We start from the raw sequence: 21,642 nt of genomic DNA on the forward strand, positions 1-21,642 counted from the left end.
AAACTCATTATTGCCATAACCAAGTGGCCCAACCAGAAATAGGTTTTAGCTATTGTTATTGACCCATTGCCCAAATACAGTTTTATCAAGAAAGCTCTATTGTAGAAGTGTCTCAATAGAGATATATACATACTCTTAAGCTAGGCCAGTTAGTCTCTTTTTACTGAAGGTTAACCTAGTCATGGTTAACTGACTCCTCACCATTTGGGCACAGTTTAATATTTTTATGTATTAATCTTTACTTTAAAACTTTTTAAAAATCTTAAATCTTCGAGTTGGTATACATTTTAGATAATGCATAAAGTAAATAAATGGCTATTGAAGAACATCTGATACTTATGCCATCATAGCTGGGAGAGGTATTTTATAAACCTAGGTATAAAGGTAGTAACTACGTTACTTACCTTTGCCACTATAATCGTCAAAATGGTAGAATTCTGTTTTTATATCCCTGTGAGTATTGTGTATCCTTTGAATTCTTCAACTATAGTATAATTTCCGCATTGCAGAGAGATCTTCTTAGTCAACATTGGACAGTTCTGTCTGCAGAGTGGGTGGATAATACCACATCCACTCATTTATGAATTTGTTCGTTCATTCATTTATACATTCGACAAGTGTTCAGGGGGGCTCTGTAGCAAGCAAGGAAAGCACCATGCCGCTGCTAAATTCATCTCTGCAGTCCTACAGTCTAGATTCTCATGGAGAAAAGGAAACAATAAACAAGGTAGTTTCACATGCTAGTGATGTGTAGGAAATAAAACAGGGTGAAGCCATGGTGAATGTGGAAGGTGGGAGGAGACCAAGGTGGTTACTTAGATGCTCAAAGGTGTTGGTGACACTTGAGCTGAGACCCATATGGTGACAAGGAGTTTGGGCCATATTGTCCAGCACATAAGAAATTGAAGGTCTTGAAACGTGGCTGGTGAAATGATAATATTTAGGATATACTGGGCTAAATCAAAAGTATTACTAAAATTAATTTCACTTGATTTTTTTTTTACCCTTTTAATGTGGATACTAGAAAATTACATATACAGTTTGCATTATATTTCTATTGGATAGCACTGATGTAGAAAGAAAGTTAAATCAATTCCACTTTTTTCCCCAGAATGCACGCATTCCCCTAGGAACCTCATGGATTGGGTGTGCTATGGGTTCTTAAGTGTTTTAGCTAATGCAACACTAGCTAAAATGTACTGAACAGTTACCATGTGCCAGGCACTGAGCTGAAAAGCTTTACATTCATTCACTGGATTGTTGCGCTACTCTAAGTAAGAGATATTTACAACCCCATTTTACAGATGAGAAAATGGAGGTCCAGAGGGGCCAAGTAATTTGCCAACAAGACTAGGGAATAATGGCTCCAGAAGTCAAACCCAACCGAGGTCTGATGATGCAAGAGGCAAATAGCTGCAATGGAGGAAAGAGGTCAGAATTAGAGCACCTACAGGCTCACGATCACGTGGAGGTGTCTCGGGTCGCCCTGGGGCCTCGAGTTCCCTGGTCCCACCGCCCAGCCCGCGGGCCTTCCCACAGGCGCCTGCGCGCTGACTGCATCACCCCCCACCCACTCGCATCTGACCCAACCTCGAGGCTGCCCCGCGGGCGCTGCAGCCACCTTGCCCCGCAGACCTCCCAGCTCCTGCCCCTTGCGAGCTCGCCCATACCCGTGGTGGGGAAAACGCACTCCTTCCTCTGGCTGCTCAGTGTATTCCAGAGCCCATGCCCGGCCTGCCAGGATTCCTGCAGGGATCCCCTCCGCTCTGTCTTCCGTGGTCCTGGAAGAGCCCTTTCTAGGGACCTTTAGGGCCGGGGATCGTTCCACCATCTCGCAGTGACCAGGGAGTTTGAGTTTGGGGGTGTGCGCGTGAGAGAGAGAGAGGGAAAGAGTGTGCGTGTTGTGTGTCCATCGCTCTTTAGATACCACTCTCTGGAGGAGGAGGGCAGGATCCCCACTGCTCCCACACCCAACGTGGAGGGGGTCCAGCATTTTCTTCCCAGTTGTAAAGACCTGCGGGCAGCGTCTACGCGAGGTTGCCTGACTGCTGTCATCCAGCTCCACGGCCGCAGCATGGACAGTGGGGACAGAGCGCCACGTGGAACCAGGCTGGACGCTAAGATGTCCCAACACTTAAGCAGTTATTCCTAATGCGGCCCCCCATTTTTCAGGATGGCACCTGTTTCCTCTTTGGGATTTCTTAGGGCCGGTTGTGAAGAGTCACCAGCCCTTGTGGAAGAAGCTGAGTGACACTGTGGCCTGACATAGGCCTTGTTAGAAGTATTTATGGGACTGGACAGTAAGGACAGGGAGTGAAAGCTTTATTTTTTAAGGTGTCCTGCTTTTCACATAAGGAGCACTGCTTTGTTATGCTCCGGAAGACTTGAATCTGACTTCCAGGGTAGCTGTGACTCAGCTGCCATCGGGACAGCTCCCTTTGCTACAAGCAAGCAAATGATAGCCCCAGGACTCAAATGATTCCATGAAGCAGTAGGACGGGGAGGCAATGTAGAATTCCATCTACTAGTAAGAAAACCCCCCTTTTCTTCTAACTCTTATTTTTAAATTCATTTTAGCCAGGTCCACCTGTGTAATAAAACTGAAGGGAGGAACCGTGATTTATGCCCCCTGTTGTGGATCCCTTTATGTGTTTCTGTGATAAATTTGCACCTATAAATGAACAAACTTTACATTTGGTAAGAAAGAGGTTAACACCGGAGATCAAAATGAGGGATTTCTGGCAGGATTTCACATCTGCCATCTTATATATCTGACCCTTTCTCTAGGAGCTGAAAGGGATGAAAAAGAAAACACCAAAATCAAAACCAAAAAATCAAACCAAGACAATGGAAGATAGGAGCATCATCTACCTACAGTTGGTGTATTATATGTGTATCTTTAGAAAGAGTTTTCCTTAAACTCATGTCTTTTTGTGCTTTGTGACATCTCTGTGTAACTAAAATTAGAATATGAAAGAACTCTAAATTGCTATTTACAGATCACCATCAATACAGATTGATAGTGAGTGAGGATGAGCTAACACAGTGAACCATTAAATTAAGAGCCGGAGTAAAAACCCACTCAAGTCATCTTGAATTAATAAGCTAGCTCTTAGGAAATTACATTTCGTACTGATAGATGGTCTCATGCCTTGTCCCTACCTCTCAGCTTTCCACGTGTATTTTTACAGTTACATAGGTTCAAGCAAGGTGGAAAGAATGGAAATTATTTAGGCAGGCAGGTATGGATGGGATCTCTTTTGTTCATCCTATGGTTTTAGAAAGTACTTATAAACTACAAAGATAATTAGATTTCTTAAATTCTCACCACTCTTTTTTTTTTTTTTAAGATTTATATATCTCTGTTAGAGAGAGTGGGTGAGCTGGAGGGAGGGACAGAAGGAGAGGGAGAAAATCTCCAGCAGACTCCCTGCTGAGCACAGAGCCTAACACAGGCTCGCTCTCAAGACCCTGAGATTATGACCTGAGCCAAAATCAAGAGTCAGGTGGCCCAAATTCTCACCTTTCCTAAAGAATTCCTTCTGTTCTTGAGAAAAAAAATGTTGGCAGTCAGAACCAGGGGTCTTCTAAGACAGAGAGGAGGAAAGAAATGATTTACAAATGATTCAAAAGTCATGTCCTTCCCTTTCAATTCACAAATTTTGAGTGGTGTTGTGTCAGTCAATATGCTCTGTTCCTTTCTCTCACTGTTCCTTGTTATTCCCATTATGTATGTTTTATACCGTGGTGGTTGTAGTTGTCCTGCAGTTCTTAGATATTCTGCTCTCCCCCCGCCCAGTCTTTTTTCTCTTTGTCTTTCAGTTTTAGAAGCATCTACTGAAATATCTTTAAGCTTATTGATTTTTTCCTTGGCTGTGTCTGGTCTGCTAATGAGTCCGTCAAGGGCATTCTACATTTCTGTCACAATGGTTTTGATTTCTAGCATCTTCTCTTTTATTCTTTCTTAGAATTTCCATCTCTTTGCCTGCAATTACCTACCTGTTCTTGCACGTTGTCTACTTTTTCCATTAGAGCTGTTTGCATCATTGTTTAAAATTTCCAAATTGATATTTCCAACATCCTGCCTTATCAGAGATGAGTTTTGATGCTTGCTGTGTCTCTTTAAACTATGTTTTTTGCCTTTTAGTAGCCTTCTGATTTTTTTTAAAGCTTTTATTTATTTATTTGACAGACATCACAAGTAGGCAGAGAGGCAGGCAGAGAGAGAGGGAGAGGGAAGCAGGCTCCCTGCTGAGCTGAGAGCCCGATGTGGGACTCGATCCCAGGACCCTGAGATCATGACCTGAGCCGAAGGCTGCGGCTTAACCCACTGAGCCACCCAGGCGCCCCGCCTTCTGATTTTTTATTGAAAGACAGTTCTCGCTCCTGCAGAGGTTTCTGCTTGTGGGTTCCTATGTGGTAAGTTGTAATTCTCTGTATCCACCTGTGTGTCTCTCTATTTTGAGGACAGCATTTTGCCCTGAGACCCACAATTCTCTGACAGATCTAAGAAGTGTGGTTGATTTCATGGCTTATTCAGCTTTCTAATTGTTAGGATAGAGTGATAGCTTCTAAAGCTCCTCGTATGCCAGACCAGAAACTGGAAGTTCTTAGTTAATTCTCTTTAGTTGCAAGAAATGGGAACCTTCTGGTTAACTTACAGGGAGAAAATAGTAAGAAAAAAGCTATTGAAGTCCGTCCATGGGGTAGCTCTCAGAATTGCATGAAGACATCTGCAGGCAAGTCACAGAAAGTTCAGAATCTAGAGAAGCTCTGTGGTTGCAAACCTACCTTGGGTCACATGCCCATGGCTGCCAGGGAGAGCAGTCCTACCAAGGTTGAGTGGGAGGGGTCCTTCTTTTTTTTTTTTTTTTTTTTGACAGAGAGAGATCACAAGCAGGCAGAGAGGCAGGCAGAGAGAGAGGAGGAAGCAGGTTCTCTGCTGAGCAGAGAGCCCGATGCGGGGCTCGATCCCAGGACCCTGAGATCATGACCTGAGCCGAAGGCAGTGGCTTAACCCGCTGAGCCACCCAGGCGCCGGGAGGGGTCCTTCTTAAAAGGAAATTTAGGGTACTGCTGGAAGAAACGGGTATGCATTAAAGCACCTTTGTCCAGGGAAAGAGGAAGCCAAGCAGCTGCTGAAGGTTTGGCTTAGTCTTCTAGAATTCCTATCCAGGGTTATAATTCTGTATGGTCTTAGTGGATTTTTAGTTACCAGTGGCTTAATCTCTATATGAAAATTATACGAACTTCAGTGATATGGGAATGCCACTTATTGTTGGTGAGCCTTGTTATTTTAGATTTCTTTCACCTGACATAAATTCTAAGTATTCATGCTGTGTTTCTGTCCATCTATATTAAGTCAAAAATAAGGGGAAACAAATTTCTAGGTAATTCTCTTCCTAATGTTTCTTTTTTGCTTTGAAATAGATCCAAACTCTCTGAAGAAGCCGCCTGATCCAGAACCTGCTTTGTCTTCCAAAGAGAATTAAAGGTAAAAAAAAATCAGAAGCCCAACAGACTGTCCACCAATGATTGGTTTGGGGAATAAAGAGTTATGGCTTCCCATTGCCAGAAATTTTGATCACCCTCTTTTTCTGTATACCTGCTGTATCAGTTAAGGTTCAGTTGCAGAAAACAGAATCCACTCAACCTAGTTGGGGGTGAAGGGGATTATTAACAGGTGTTGGTTGGCTTACAAATTCACTGGAAGTAATTGGAGTAGGCTTGAGGTTGAGATTTCTAGAATAAGAATTACAATACCTCTGCTCTGAGGGCTGAAAGGAAGTGGTAGGATCAAGATGCTGACAAGTCCTTAAAGTATACTAATGTAGATAGTCCAGCTCACACTTTTTTTTTTAAGTAATTTCTTTTTTTTTTTTTTTTTTTTTTAATTTTTATTTATTTATTTGACAGACAGAGATCACAAGTAGGCAGAGAGGCAGGCAGAGAGAGAGGAGGAAGCAGGCTCTCCACCGAGCAGAGAGCCCGATGCGGGGCTCGATCCCAGGACCCTGGGATCATGACCTGGGCCGAAGGCAGAGGCTTTAACCCACTGAGCCACCCAGGCGCCCCTTTTTTAAGTAATTTCTACATCCAATGTAGGGCTTGAACTCATGACCCCGAGGTCGAGTCTCTTGTTCTTCTGACTGTGCCCCTGCTCTGGTTCACGCTTTGAGAAAATTGACTTCAGGCATGAACAGGTGAAGAGAGGTCAGAAAAGCAATTGTGAAACAGTGTAGCCCAGAGGTAGGAGGGAATCCAGGGGTATGGGGTCACAGAGGCCAAGGGAAGAGTTTCAGGTGAAGGGAATGAGGAAGGATCTAAAAAATGCTCATCAGCCAAGAAAGGTTGTCAGAAATCATGTAAGAGCCATTCTAGTGAGATTTATGAAGCCGGAATGCAGTGGGTGAAGGAGTGAGTAGGAGGTATGGAAACAAAGACGGTGTACACCACTCTTGCAAAAAGCCTGGCTGTGAAGAAGAGAGGGTGGTGGTGGTTAGAGTGTGACATAGTGGGGAGAGGGTGACTTTCTTTATTTAGAAGATGGGAGATACTAGTGGTACATTTTTAAATGTTCGTAGGAAGAACCCTATTGAGTAGAATTGGTTGAACATACAGGAGAACAATGCGTAATAATAGTGTGGTTGCTGAAGAGGTGGGGAGTGGTAGGATGGGACATTTGAGGAGTGGGAGGGAGTGGGAAGGCCAGAGATATGAAATATCTGTAGTGGAGAACAGGAGAGAATGTGGTTTAGGCAATCCGGGAGGGTCACTGGCAGCACTGGGTCCTAACAGAAATCTATACTTTAAAAATGAGGTATTTCAGGGGTAGCTGGGTGGCTCAGTGGGTTAAGCCTCTGCCTTCAGCTCGGGTCATGATCTCAGGGTCCTGGGATCGAGCCCCACGTCGGGTTCTCTGCTCAGCGGGGAGCCTGCTTCCTCCACTCTGCCTCTCTGCCTGCCTCTCTGCCTACTTGTGATCTCTCTTTCCATCAAATAAATAAATAAAATCTTTAAAAAAATAAAAATGAGGTATTTTAAATTTCTAACATGCAGATCCTAAAATGTGGGACTGACTGAGTGAAGGTGGGATGGTTGCTGTGCAAATCCTGTCGTAGATGGCTGGGAGGTTACCAAACCTTATGGATGAGTTAAGATACTTCTGATTATAAGCAATGAACACTCAAACTAGATTGTAAAATGATCACAACTTCTTGGCTCACATAAGGACAAGCCCAAAAGTGTAGGCTTCAGGCACAGATTGATCAAGCCTCCCTTTGTAATTTACTCTGTTCAGCCCCATTCCATGTGTTGGCTCTATTCTCATCCCGGCTTCCCTCTGGTTTACACCAGGCTCCCCTGAGGTTAACTCACAGACCTTGATAACTGAAGCCAGATCTCCTTTGCTAGGGTTATTTGGGACAGAGAGACCACAAATTCACACACATCACCAGGGTTCTGGGACAGGCTGCACTGCACAAAAGTCCATGGACCACAAGTGCCTTGAAATATAGGGAAGAATATGGAAAAGCTTCATTATCTGGGCTTAAGTATTTTCTTAGAAGACATGGTTTCAAAGTAACTCATGAACTTTCTTTTTCATTTAAATAAAATTGTAAAAATATATTAAGGGTGCTTCTTCGGGATTTCTATTAGAAACTTAACATTCTTCTGTTCTGCCAGCAGATTTTCATAAAAAAGATGCGTCTTCCTATCATGTGTATTAGTGTTATACATACTATTAACTTAGAAATTGTTTGCTGAAGGCATACAAATACAGACCTAAACACTCTGCTTACAAATAATTTATTCTTACTTCATACATTTGTTTTTCAGCAAAAAATACATATATTATTAATATAGAATTCCATGTTCAAGACCATAAGGAACAAATATCTCAGAAAACCAAAATCATAGCAAACTATACAAGAGAAATTAGTCACAATTTTGTTAGTTACATGCACAGAACTGACCAAAGTGATACCTATTTCTATAGATTTATAAGGTAACGTGGAATTATGATTAAATAATGCTTCTCTGGCAGAGAATACTATTGATTTGAAATCACATCGTAGTCCCTGTATGGAAGTTCACACATTCCGAGAAGCCTCTCTAGCCAGCTAAATACAGCTGTTTAGGATGTAGGTGATGGCTGGAGTCAGGCAGCCTAAGAAGAATTAATTTAGCAAGCAGTGGGATCTTCCCCTCGGTTTCTTTCTTCATGCCTGCATTATCCTTTATTCCTTTCTCCCTCCATTATCACCATTAAATGAACTTAAAAAAAAAAAAAAAAAGAAAATACTGGTACAAGGAGGTCTCTATTTGGTCACTGTGAAATCCTCCCTCTGCCTCTGACTTGAGGGAAAAAATGAGTATGGCCTTCAATTAAATGCCCTTTACTGCGAAAGGGGACCTGCTGATTGTACATTCTTGTAAATCCGAGCACAGTAATCGTATTTAAATCCTTGGTTTAGAAATGGATGAACCTCATAAGGCAGATGGTTGGACAAGGCCTAAATACACATGAAATCCTTTTAGAAACCTTTCGTCTTCGAGGAGGAGGTTGTGAAAACCGAAGGCTTCCAGGGTGGTGGGAATGGCCTGGGGGAAGGCTGAAATGAGGAGTTCAGAGCCACCACAGGCTTTATGCAGATAAAAGAACAGCCAGGGGGTCATCCCCAGCCCTGCAACGCAGACAGCCTTCTCCTTGTCTGTGTGGCGATGGTGTGGGGCTCTCTGCTCCTTCCCACTCCACAGAAATGAGGGGCACGTGTGTGCCCGGTTTCCCGGCTATGTCATTCGCTGTGGTTATACCCTCATCCAAGTGAACTGTGCCTCATCCCCTTTGCCTTGGTACTCAGTTGCTTTGTCAGAACAATTTTGCTCATAGCCTCCATAAGAGAAAATCGACCTGGTCGAAAAGTAGACCTTCCATGCTAAGCCTTGCTGGGAGAGTGGATTTAATGAAGTTTCTAACTAGAATTTTTAAAAGATGTTGAATTTAGCCTTGTTACACACCTAGAACATATCTGACCTGTTTTCTTCATTTAATAAAAAAAAAAATGGTTTGTTTTTTACCCTTCTGTAAACTATACATTATTTACATTTTTAAAGACCTACTAGGTCTTTGTCATTTGGGTAAGAGCTCAAGGTGATTAAACTCCCAGGACAAAGATGAGGCTTTCCAAAAAGCGCTGGTTCTCATCTATGTGCTAAGGCCTGTTTTTTTTACAAACAAATTGCTATTATAAACTTGTAAGATAGAAAATTAGAATACCTCTTTAAAATGTTCTATTTTTTTTTGCATCCAGCATATTAAAAAGATTACGCTTTCTAACTACAGATGGAACTGAAAGAAGAAATGAGATTCATGTGTATCCCCGTACGCCCCTCACCTAGAAACAAAGGTTTATTTACATGATGTCCTTTCTCAGTGTGGTGGGTGAGCCGTGAGGAGCCGGGCCATTTCCACAGCGTGGTTAAATAACCATCTGAAGACCCTTTCACTCCTACGGGGGTGCTTATTGCATATTTTAGGTGGAGCTGTAAGGCATGAGAAAGGTGGCCTGCCACACTGACACATTCGAGAATACTTTTGCACATTCAGAAAATATTCCTTGAGGAATGCCATGTTTGGAACAGCTTTCAGAGATTGTTCGAGAACAAAAAAGATGGAGGATCCTGCATCACATTTAGAAGCACAATACATTGAGGAACATTTTCCAAAACTCAAACAAAAAGCTCTTTTCCACCGAGTTAGACAGTAAATAAGTGATCATTTTTGTTGCATGGAAGAATGTGTTCCGAGCTTTCCAAAGTCACATCCTGCCACAGTTAGCAGCCACCGGAGCGTTCTTGGCCTCTGACCTATATATAAACACTCTAATTCTGCAACTTGCTCACAGACTCTTAAGAAGCTATTCTAAAACAAAAATGTCTACAAGCTGGTTAGAAATCTGCAAACCAGAAAATGCAATACATCTGTCCTTTTGAAACAACAGCAAAAATTTGTATTAAATTTTTGGAAGAGTAATTAAGGATTGATACCCATTTTCACAATTAAAAGATCATTATTCATAGTAGTGAAGAGGAAGAAAACCTTCAACAGGAGGGTGTGCAGCCTATCCCATTGGAATACAACGGTGCTCACTCAGCTTAACCAATGAATGCTTTCTTTTTTTCGGTTTGTCTGGGCTTGTTTGCTTTTTGTCAGGCAATTTATGTTAGAGGATATTGGCAGTCCTTCAAAGAAATGATTCAAAAGGTGATTTACAATTGGCTGGGCTATCCCCTAATGCCTTTTTGCCTTAGGTCCTAATTTTATGGAAACAAATTAAGGACATTAAGCCAGGAGTAAAGAGTACTACTCAAAATATACCTTGGCAGTAGTGCTCAGGTCAAAAACTACAGGACGTGGTTAGGCTGCCAAAGAGAATTCCTTGCCTGTCCATTTGAGAGCTAACACCATGCGAGTTCACATGCTTTTCTAGGGACAAAACATAAAACTCAGGAGCAACTGTCCACAGTTGAACTTGATGTCCCATTCTAACTGTTTGAGTCTAATCCTCCTTGTTCTCCCCTGCTCATGCCTTCTTCCTGTCTTTTTCAGATCTGGTACTTTTTTAAAAAATAATTTCTTCCAGAATAATTTTTTCTAAGACATGTTTTATAGATTACAACAAAAGGACCTTAAAAGAGGAAAAAAGCTAAAGAACATGAGTTCGTCTTTGCGGACTGAAGCTCCTATTTTTAAAGCATAAGTATGCTCTCTATGAAATTCAGACACTTAATGACATCACAGTCTAGGCACTTTGATGAATCTTGCTTCATAATGACATAAATACTATTAACCTTCCAAAAAGTGGTTGTTAGTAGCATTTCTATTGATTAGTAGTAATAAAATTTTCAACTGTCTCCATGTACATATGCCTGCTATCCCTTCACCTGCATCCTATATTAAGATTTCTAGTTATTTTTAGCCATCAAAATCACATAGGTCTAGGAACAGACAGAAAAAGGAACGAAAGAAAAGGAAGGAAGGAACAAAGGGAGGGAGGGAGAGAGAGAAAAAGAAAGAAGGAAAGAAAGAAATTGCTTTGGGGTAAGTTAGCACATTAACTGAAATAAGATTCTATGCATTGCCTCTCTGCAACAGAAAGGAGAAATGAACCAAACTCAGTGGCTTAGGACATTCTGCTGTGGTCAAGGTCAGCATTTAGGTCATGGCCAGATGGCTCTCTGGTGTTCCCATCTCTGTTCTCCCCACAGACAAAGGGGTAATAGCTGTAATCATGTGGATGGATCCTTGCCTGATGTCTTACATGCAGTAGGTGCTCAGTGATCACTAAAAGGATGACATGGACAAATGTGGAAACCAACTCAAAGGATACTGACAGAGTGAAGTCAGCAGCATCAGACTTCAACAGATGAAAAACAATCCAAGATGATAAAAACTACATAAGTACATTTTGTTTAAGATTTTATAATCTAAATTCAAGGATAACCACATCTCACTTCACTCTGTTTTACAATGATAAATGACCTATCTCTGTATATAAAATAGATACTAGATATTATTAATCATAGATATATAATTATGGAGACACACATCTCCAATTAGTGTCTGTGTGCTTGACCAGGCATCAGAGCCATGCAAACTAGCACATACTCCCAAGTGAGCACACAACCATCCCCACATTCTAAGGCCAGTTTGCAAACTTGATTCTGTCGCCTTGGTATAACCTATAAATGGAGATAATTCCTATTGTACCTTTTACTCTAGCTTTGTGCAAATTAAGTAGAGTTGTAAAGAGATTTGAAGATAACAATCCCTGTTTATTATTGCTGTGAGCTCTCAGATTCAGCACCAAATCAGAAAAAATAAAAATAAAAATAACCTCCATCTCCCAATTTTGCGTTCTTAGACATGATTACCCTAGAGTGGCACAATGAATTAGGCTAAATGGTTTTTAACTGCAAGCACTTATGGGCAGGATTTATGAATGGAAACATGTGAAGGCCACTCTGGCCAGCTCTGAAGCCCCATACTTTCTTCCTGGGCTATTTATAGAAAGTGTATGGCCAGTGGAAAAGATCACGCTTAGTTTTACAAGCCAGTCATGACATGACCAAAAAACTCACTTAGGTCTGGGAAGGTCATCCCTTTGATCTGAGGGTGCAGCTGCAAGGACAGGGAAGAAACGAACCCTCTTTAACCAACTAACTCAGCTGCATCAACCCCAGAGACCAGCCCACAGAATGACAGGCTCCAAAAAGTCAAATACCTTCACTTTCCAGGCATGACTCTATGATGCTGTTCCTTGAGATGTCATCTAGATCATGACTAACAAGTAAAAATAAAATGCATTACATAATATGCTTCAAAATTCCACTGCCAAAATAGGTTTTACAGAGATAATGGAGTACACTCTTATTTATCATTTGTCCTACATTTCAAGCAGCTGAACACAATAAAGTAAAACAGAATCCTAATGGATGTGGCAAAGTGGAGAACGTGAAAAATATTTTTCAAAGATATTTTATTCTGATGGCCATTTTACCCCTGAAATATGTAATAACATACCTGGCTATTTCCATGCAAATGGAGATTCAGTAAATATATGCTGAATCTAAAATATCACCATTTATCTGGGCAGAAATCTGATATAATTTAGCAAATAACACACATAGTTTCACAAATCATCCCTGGTCCTATATAGCATATATGGTATCTTTTTGCAAATAGGAAGCGAAGCCAAACCTCTGTTTTCAACTAGAATGTCGTTTTGTCAATGTTATATGTGGTATATAAATACTAAGATGGAATGGGAGAAAAAAAAGTAAAGGAAGGAAACAGCAAAGGGAAGGAAAGTGAGTCCTCATTCTCCCTGGGGCACACTGGGTCTGAAAACATTGAGGGGAAAAGTGTGTCACCTTACTGGGCTCACGCATCATAATCACTTGAAAATGATATGGGTATAATTTTATCCTTAAGTGGCCTCTACTTAAGGACAAAGACACAGGGTGAGAAGGGAATTCTGTTGGCCAGAATTCTGGAGACTCAGATCTCCAACAAAAATTTAAAATGACAAATACAGGGTTTATTTCTTGTTCTCAAACTCATGGACCGTTTTTAGAATTCTGCCCCTTGAAAGTTCCTTCTGAAAGGGGAGGTCCCATTTTACAAGGAAGCTACCAAACACTCCTCAACCTGTTTCTCTAGCTTCCAAACCAACATTCTTTGGGGCTCTAGAAGGGACAACAATGACATGCAAATAAGTTTGCATGTGAAAATATCCTGATTTCCACAACTGTCCTTGAATACACGCACTGAGTTAAGTTACAGCTGAGGAATAACATCCATGCTGGGCACAATTTTTCAGCCTCTATCACCTAATGGGAATCTCCCTGCACTTTGCAAAAGGTTAGATACTGACACCCATCAACAAATGTGCAGTGTATTTACGATCCCCTTAAAAGGTTCCAAAATTAAATACAGACCTATAGAAAGTTAACTTCTGTGTGCAAATTAATGCACAAGGATACTGGTTCCTCCAAGGAATTGTGCCAAGCCTCTCTGTTTACAAATCAAGTAGAGATTAAAAGCATAAACAAAAACAGCGATCTTTTTAGGAGTTCCAGCCGATCTTTTTAGGAGTTCTAGCCGGCCAGTGCTGAGGTAAGTGTTCATCTACCTTATGTGCTTGATCTAAATTATCTTATGAAGTCAAGACTTCCCATTCAATGACTTATTTGGCTCTTACCCAAAAGGACTTGTCAGGAAGTGTGGTAAGTTAAATTAAATAAGCCACCTCGATAGTTTGTGTTAATCTAGAGTTGTTATCTCAAGGACAGGTTATCACTTATGAGAAATGTCTTAAATAACACTGGCCAATGTGGTTGTCAGAAAGGATTTCAGGAACACGTTCACTAATTTTTCAGTGATTTAGGGTGACTGCTATTCATTTCCATAGTGTGGCTCCAAATGAGACCAGTGTTTAACCACGCAAAGGTAATGTTATTTAACTTAATGTCTTCAGTTACAACTCAAGTAATATGCTTTTGACTTTCATAATATAACTGCCTCAGTTATTCCTGAATATTATATTTTTAATTATAAGCAAGGATAAATGGCATTGGTCTAGAACTGTGTCTTCTCACCTTCCCCGATGACTGCTTTAGGAACCACAGCCACATTAGTGGGTTAGCTCCCTTTCTCCTGGTAAGCTACTTTCAGTCCTACCAAAATTTTAAAATTTAAAAACCATCTTCCTTCCCTCCTGGGTGGAATGTTAGACCCTGATTTACAGTAAAGTAAGAAAAGCTTATTCTTAGTGCTCTCTCCATGCCTGAAACTATGTCTGAGGACCAGTCATTTGGGCATTGCTTCAAAAGGCACATTTATTCCAGTGGCAATTTAAATAAGTAGAGAAGGAAAGAATAAAATTAAAAACAAAACAAACAAAAAATTGGATGGGTTGTGTGGAATACATTAAAGTAAATCGAAACCTGGGATGTATACAAACCACTGAGCTCCTCAACAATAGTTTAACCAGAGTCCCTAAGGTAGAATAATTCACAGTTGTATCATAACACACATAAGCCTTCGGAAAACACTGTTTAAAAAAATAGTTGAGAATTCTCAAGCAGCTTGCCCTGATGTCCAGTTCAAGTGTATGCAATGCAGAAGGGCTGCAAAATTCAAAACTATGTAACAAAGATAATTCAGTGCATATCACAGGCTTTGATAAATTATGAAAAATCATTATATATATTACTATTTAAATAACATCTGAGAAACATTTTGAAATAATTAATTTGTGTTCACATTCCATGCATTTTCTAGCAGGTTAAGCCCTGGGTTTGTGTCTTTGTGCCCATTCCCTACAAAGCTCCATTCTTTTTACAAATCCAAGCATTCCTCAGACTGAAATGGAAGTATCCAGGGATTTTGTCTACTTACCCTCTTTACTGCATACCTGACCTCACCAGGACTACTCCTCATTACCACTGGCGCAGACGACGACTGGAAAACCAAACTGTTCGGGGTTTTATTGGGGATTTTACTCGCTCCCTCTGAAAAACCCTGGATGTCAGAGACACCACCGGATTTTTTTCCAGGAGCAAGAACCAGTGGCCCTCTCCCTCTTGCTTGAACCATATCTCCCCTCTTCCAAAGGCCCCAAGTGCACTGAGACCACCTTGTTGTATTCGACTTTTTCCCTGTGGTTTTGCAGCACCTTCCTTGAGCAAAGAAGTAAACACAACAAACTTGAAAACAAACCAACGATAGCAACAACAGAAACTCCAAACAAATAGGAGGGCGAACCAGCAGCCTCCTCCAAGGCAAGGCGGAGGTTCACTTTTTACAGTAGAATTCAGTTTTGTTTAGGAACTTCTTGATGACCAGCCCCAGGCATACCACCAGCAGCAGCATGTAGCCCACTGTGCCAGAGAAGGTGGGCGCCGCAGGTGGCGCCTTGAGGAATTGGCGCAGGCCCTCCTCCACGTAGTACACCTGGTCATAGATGCTAAGGAACGTGAATATGTGGAAGAGCTGGTGACTGTGGCCAATAATGTCGAAGAGGCCCGGATGGATGCGCTCAGGGATCTTGCTCACATTGAAGAAGGCGGCCACCACCAGCCAAAAGTAGCGACGATAGAAGTGCACGAAGAGCGTGGGGTTCTCGCCACGCAGGTCAAAGAGCCAGCTCTCGAGCATGATGGGGCAGGCCATGCTGAGGGGCATGACGAACACAAAAGTGCGAAGCGCGAAGGGGTAAGAGCACCAGTCCGTGCGGCTCTTGCAGCAGGCCACCGTGCAGGCCACGGCCAGCACGAAGGCCACCGGCAGCACGAGCGCCCGGTAGGCGGCGATGAGGCGCGTGCAGTCCACGTGCCAGCCCAGGCGCTGCTGCACATACGGCGTCATCACTCTGGCGTCCAGCAAGCTCAGGCCCGGCAGCAGGTAGTAGTAGTAGGCCACCGTGCTGCCGAAGCCGTAGTAGCTGATGGACGCGTAGTCCAGGTAGAAGAAGGCAGCGCGCAGGCGCAACGACAGGCAGCTGAACACGTGCGCTGTGCAGCTCATGGCGAAGGTTAGCAGCACGCCCGACGCGTAGCACCACAGCGGCAACAGCCACGGGTGATGAAAGGGCACGTCCTGGCCGCTCAGGAAAAACAGGCGGCAGAACTTGCTTAGGAACAGCAGCAGCGGGATGAAGTGCGTCCAGAAGTTGAGCGTCTCGTTGGTGGGCTTCAGCACCGAGGCCAGGCACTCCTGCGCTGTACAGGGCAGCCGCCGGTAGCCCGACAGGATGAAGCACTCCACGAAGTCGTCGGGCACCTCGTCCCAGCGCAGCAGCGGCTTGGCCGATGCCGGAGGGTCCCCGGAGGCGGAGGGGTGGGAACTTGAGGCCGCCTCCGAAGCCGCCGTGGTCGTGGCGGGCGGGCCCTTTGTGCCCGCGCCCCGAGGCTGCAGGCGCCGCGGCATGGTGCCTGGGGTTTGGCTAGGGCGCGCACAGGCGACCTCTGGCGCCGGCTCCCGCGCGCTCGGCAGTCCCCGCCGGCCGCCGTCGGAGCCTTTGTGCACGCGCCGGGGGCGTCGCTGCAGATTCAAGAGAAGACCTGATTCGGAGCTGCCGGTCCTGAAAAAAAACAAATAAAAATAGCAATCAGGTTATGAGTCGCGCAGCGACTGGTAGGAGCGCGCGGGCTCGGCGGCCCCTGCGCCAGGCTCCTTGCCACGGGCTCGCGGCCGCCCGCGCTGCGGCAGCGACAGCGGCGGCGGCGGACTGCGGCGGCAGCGGCGGCGCTGCTGCGGTGACTGGGCATCGCGCGGTGCGGGCGCAGCCGCCGCCGCCCCCGGAGCGGGAGGCGGGGATGTGGGAGCCTAGGCGCTGGAAGGAGGGAGGGACGGGCGCACCGAGGGAGGGCGGGGGCCTCCCTGGCTAGTGTTTCGCCGCTGCCTTGGGGGATAGAGTTGTCCCCGGTCTCGGGTTCCGTACCATCCCCCCTCCTCGGGCCGCAGGAGCCCTAGTTGGCGCGTAAATGATTGATGTGCGGGCCAAAGGCTGCGCCCGCGACTCCGCTGCGCGCGCCGAGGGCCAGGGTCGACGCCGGGGTTCGAAACCCGACAGTCACTCAGGCGTTCCAGAGGATACTGGGCAGCCGCGTTCGCGGGGGGCAGGGAGCTGTGGCCGCCGGGCTTGCGGGGAGGTTGCCCGGCGCGCCCGAGCCTGGGCTTTGGCAGACAGATGCGCTAACGGTAATCTTCAGAGGAGGCGGGGGCAGGGGTTCTCCGGAAGTCGGGGGCCTTTGAGACCGGGTCTTGCTCAGAGTCGTGTCCTTGTCAGATACCTGGGAAGGCGCCTCTCTTTCCGTGTCTGTGGTGTGTGTGCGCGCCTGCGCGCGCGGCTCCCCGCCTGCACGATTAAATCCTGAGTTTATCTCCTTTGGTCTAGCGGACTTATTCAGGTGCGTCACTAACCTCCGCTCTTCTTCGTCCTGGTCTCGTCCAAACGAACCGTTCCTAAATGGGGCTCCGGTCGCTCTCACCACCCCTCGGGGCCCGCAGTTCACCCATCGTCGTGTTCTTGTGTCTTTAACTATGAGTCTGGTTTGGAGCCAAAGATCAACAACTCAGGGCGGACTGTTCAAACTCCACGTTTTAATGAAAAATTTCAGATGAAGACCGGGCGATTCAAATAGCCTCTAACCATCTGAAGTATTTATCGAGAAGGGGGTTCCCGAGCAGAGCTGTGCCCGAGTCATGGGCTGGTCCGAGTGGAGCGCTTTGATGAGGGAGGACTTCAGGGAGGAGGTTCGGTCTAGCACGAAATGAAGAGAGCACGAAGACGAATTCGTAGAGACTGGGAGGGGGTGGCTTGGAAAAGGCTTTTGCATAATTAACCAGGCGTACGCGGCAGGCTAGGTTGGGTGGATGGAGGCCAGAAGAAAGGAAGGCTGAGGAATCGAAAACGGGTGTGAAAGAAAATCTGCCCTTGAGCTTTGTGAAAGGAGGGGCTTAAAAACCTGTCTGCTCTAAAATGTACCATTTCACATAAGTTTCTCTTAGCGACGTCCTGGGGGTGTGACCGAGTCTAACTTGCCTCACTGACCCGCTGTTCAGTGTTATGGCAACAAGAGCTGATTTTAAAGGGACCAGGCACTGTTCTAAGTGCTTTGCAGTTTTAACATCTTTTAGGTATTATTATTTTTTCCATTTTACAGACTGGGAAAATGGAGGCACCACGACCGTAGATAAACATGCCAGTTGGTAGAAGGGAGATTTGAACCCAGGCAAGCTGCTTCCAGATCTCACGCACTTAAGAACATCTGACCTGCTCTGCGAAAAGGAAACTAGTAGGAAAGGGCATCTGATTTAGGAAAAGGCTTTCATTTTCATTTTATTAATGAAAGGCTGCCTTCATCGCTAGAGCAAATCCTACAAGTAGGTCAAGAAAGATTTACTTAGTAGTGGCTCAAGAAAGACTTAAATTATTGATAAGGATTATTTATAACTGAGAAATAATTCAATGTCTTAAATGTCTAAAATTACTTACGGGTATTAGAAACATTCTCTATAGAGGCTTCAGCCTTCTCTCTAAAAAATGTTTTCCACTAGTAACTGATTTAGCAGACCTTGTACAATTAGGCCAAAGGTACACCTTGGTCTTGTGCCTTTCTTAACTATCACCAATTCCTGATGAATGAATTTCATATAAATGACATTTTGTTGTAGTTACTCAACAAGTGCTTTGTTTTAGTATTTTCAGTTTTTCCACTGTCATCATACTGTTTTAAAGCAATTTAAAGCAAATTTCCTTTAACATCTGGGCTAAAGTCCCATGCTAATTTGTAAAAAGGATTAAGATTTAGACATTTATAAATCAATCCTGGGAATGAATAACTTGAATCTGGGGCAGAGTAGGAAAGACATTTTCATGTTCTCTTTGTACTTCACCAACAATCTAAGCTGTGCCTATAGAAAATGTTGATCCAATAATAACTTCCATATTTACCAATCTTTCAGTTTCATAATCACCTCACTTAATTGGAGAAAATATAATAGTTCATGGAGTGAAATAATAGAATTGATTGTAAATGAATGTATAAAAACTTTAGTTAGATAAAATAATATTTATCTTTCTGAGAGTGGTGAGACTGTAATAAAATATAATGTTCCTTGAAACAGTGTTTTACAAAGTCAAACAATCTGAAAACTCTCAAAGTCTTTGTGATTTCTGCTTTGCTCTTTTCTCCTCCATCTCCCACTGCACATGAGAGCTTAAGATCAACTGATGCCATGGACTGGTGTCATGAAAGCTCTTTGGCGCCAGGGCACCTGGGTGGCTCAGATGGTTAAGTGTCTGCCTTCAGCTCAGGTCATGACCCCAGCATCCTGGGGTCGAGCCCCGCATGGGGCTCCCTGCTCAGTGCAGAGTCTATTTCTCCCTCTCCTTCTGCCATTCCCTCCACTTGTGCTCTCTGGCTCTATCTCTCTGGCAAGTAAATAAATAAAATCTTTAAAAAAGAAAGAAAGCTCCTTGGTGCCAACCCAACTGCTATCTTTGCTATACCTTGACAAAGCCAAGTAAGTAGAATGTAAGGAAACAGCAAAACTGATCTAACTTATTAAAAAAAAAAAAACAAACCAAACCCAGCATTGTGCCTTTTCCATAATTCCTATGGATCTATAGAATTAATTTTTCTTGTTTTTTTTTTTTTTTTGAACTATAAAAATGTGTTCCCCAAACCCTATACAGACTAGGTTTTGTGGTTGAACTTTAGTAAGCGAACTGCCTCTTGTCAGTGAGAACCATGCTTGCACCCATGGGCTTGGCAAAACTGATAGAAGCAGCAGGCTAGGCTGGCTGCCATCCCCTGAAGGTTCACTGGGAGATAAGGCTTCTCGAAGGTAACCAGGAATGACTACCAAACTCTTGACAAGAAGAATCACGAGGTATTACACTGGAATGCCAGTGCCAGTGTTTAGAGGCAGAAACCAGCTAGTTCTCCTAATTGAAATCTTGTCAAAGCAAGACCACAAATGTTTCTGGAGTTCTGTGGAGTTCTGTAGTTTTGGACTTCTGTACACTTGGGGGTTGAGGGGCCCCAACTGCAGAATGAAATCTGCAGTTTCATATATAGGGGACCTGTTGCAAACTGGACAAATGTTTTTTCCCCATACGGTTTGCTTTGGTGATGTCTTTACAGACTGACTTAGGTTTATTTGTGTTTCTCTCTATAGTCATAAGATGAAGTATATATGAAAATTCTGCACCAAATTTGATGTTCTCTAGTAGCTATTTATAAAGTCCACAGGGGAAAAAGCCTATGATATTTGCTAATAATACACCTGTTTTTGCAGGAAATAATTTTTTCTCAGTCTAATTTTTAGCCCAAATCAATCAACCAACCAAACAAAACCTACCATGGACCCAGTGTTTCATTGCACCCAGGACTCTGTACAAGGAGGATTCTAAGATTCATTCCCTCTACTTGTAATATATGGTCTAAAAAAGTGCTTCCCTTCCCCCCAAATTGAAAACGGTCCTAGGCTTATCATCTGAACTCTTGTAAGTCAGATATGGTCACGACCAGATTGTAGATTCTGAGTTTCCTAACGTGGAAAACCTTCTGGCAGTGGCATCAGGTGTCACTATGGCAACCTTGGAAGACAAGTGTGATCTGAAGGCCAGGCAGAAGGCTGGAAGCTAGTGAGAGAGTGATGGGGACACTGAGTTCTTATCTGGCGCTGTTCCTGCCTATTCACTGACATGGTGACAGGGTTCTCTTCTGCAGAAGAGCAGAGGGAGACTTGTAGACAGTGTTTTTCCCTTTGAGGTTCTATGCAGGGATTGACAACTCCAAACTCACCTCTCTCCCACAAGTTCACCTGTTCTGTACTACTGGTCTCCAAAGTGGGGTACACAAGGAGACTGATTAGGGTGAAAAATAAAATATTACACTTTCTGTTTCAAAATCCTTTTCAATGTCTATACTCTATAAAGGTTTTTATGATACACTTAATAGGTACTACATGGAACTAATTTATAAATAACATGTTGGGACAGGAGGGAGGGTTAAGACACTGGCTGATAAGGGTATGCCATCCATGTTATTGACTTGCATGTTTGTCATGCAAACTTGCTTTCACCCTCTCTCCCAGGTCTAGGATGGACTCCCTTTTCCTGCCTCTGAGGTCACTGGAAAGAGTGTTTGGAGGTCCCCATCTATCACCCAGCAGTCCTTAAGCTATGACCAGACCTGCCCAAGCCTTCAGCTTCCCTGAGCTAGGATGGCAGTCTCCATTCTGGGGCTATTTCTCCCAATTCTGTCTTTTCTGTTTCCTAGCTAGAGCCTATATTGTCTTTCCATAAAAGCATTAATTACATTTACATGTTTTATTCATCCCAATTTAGAGTTACCCTTTGGGTAAGAGATTGTCGTAGGTTGTTGGCTTGCTTTTGATAGGGCCTTTTAAGTAGCATTCATTAACTTAACTTGGGAAAGAGTTACATAAGTGTGTAAGATTATTGAGTTCCTGCTCCTCACTATTTATGAACAGTTTTCTTTGAAACATAGTGCTTTGCACATGCTAAGCACTCACTATATTTTTGTGGTTGGAGAAATTCT

The 21,642-nt window shown here is 43.6% G+C and overlaps 1 protein-coding gene across 4 annotated transcripts; it reads right to left on the minus strand.

Moving 5' to 3' along the window:
- Positions 1-8,223: 8,223 nt before the first annotated feature.
- On the minus strand, positions 8,224-18,029 carry PAQR9 (progestin and adipoQ receptor family member 9). 4 transcript variants are annotated; one of them, XM_047726999.1, is made up of 2 exons: positions 17,492-18,029; positions 8,224-16,649 (listed from the first exon to the last, which is right to left on the minus strand). In XM_047726999.1, exon 2 carries the CDS (start codon positions 16,493-16,495, stop codon positions 15,362-15,364), a length of 1,134 nt encoding a protein of 377 aa, XP_047582955.1. In that variant the 5' UTR covers positions 16,496-16,649; positions 17,492-18,029; the 3' UTR covers positions 8,224-15,361. The 4 variants fall into 4 exon arrangements, with proteins under 4 accessions (XP_047582955.1, XP_047582961.1, XP_047582966.1 ...); XM_047727005.1 differs by lacking the exon at positions 17,492-18,029 and adding an exon at positions 17,010-17,478; XM_047727010.1 differs by lacking the exon at positions 17,492-18,029 and adding an exon at positions 17,362-17,474.
- Between the last annotated feature and the right edge of the window lie 3,613 nt (positions 18,030-21,642).

This window comes from Lutra lutra, chromosome 1 (assembly GCF_902655055.1).
Source record: "Lutra lutra chromosome 1, mLutLut1.2, whole genome shotgun sequence".
Lineage (NCBI taxonomy): Eukaryota > Metazoa > Chordata > Mammalia > Carnivora > Mustelidae > Lutra > Lutra lutra.

What these genes read in the sequence shown, in the direction of transcription:
- PAQR9 (XM_047726999.1), bottom strand. Translation starts at nt 16,495, where the DNA reads ATGCCGCGGCGCCTGCAGCCTCGGGGCGCGGGCACAAAGGGCCCGCCC.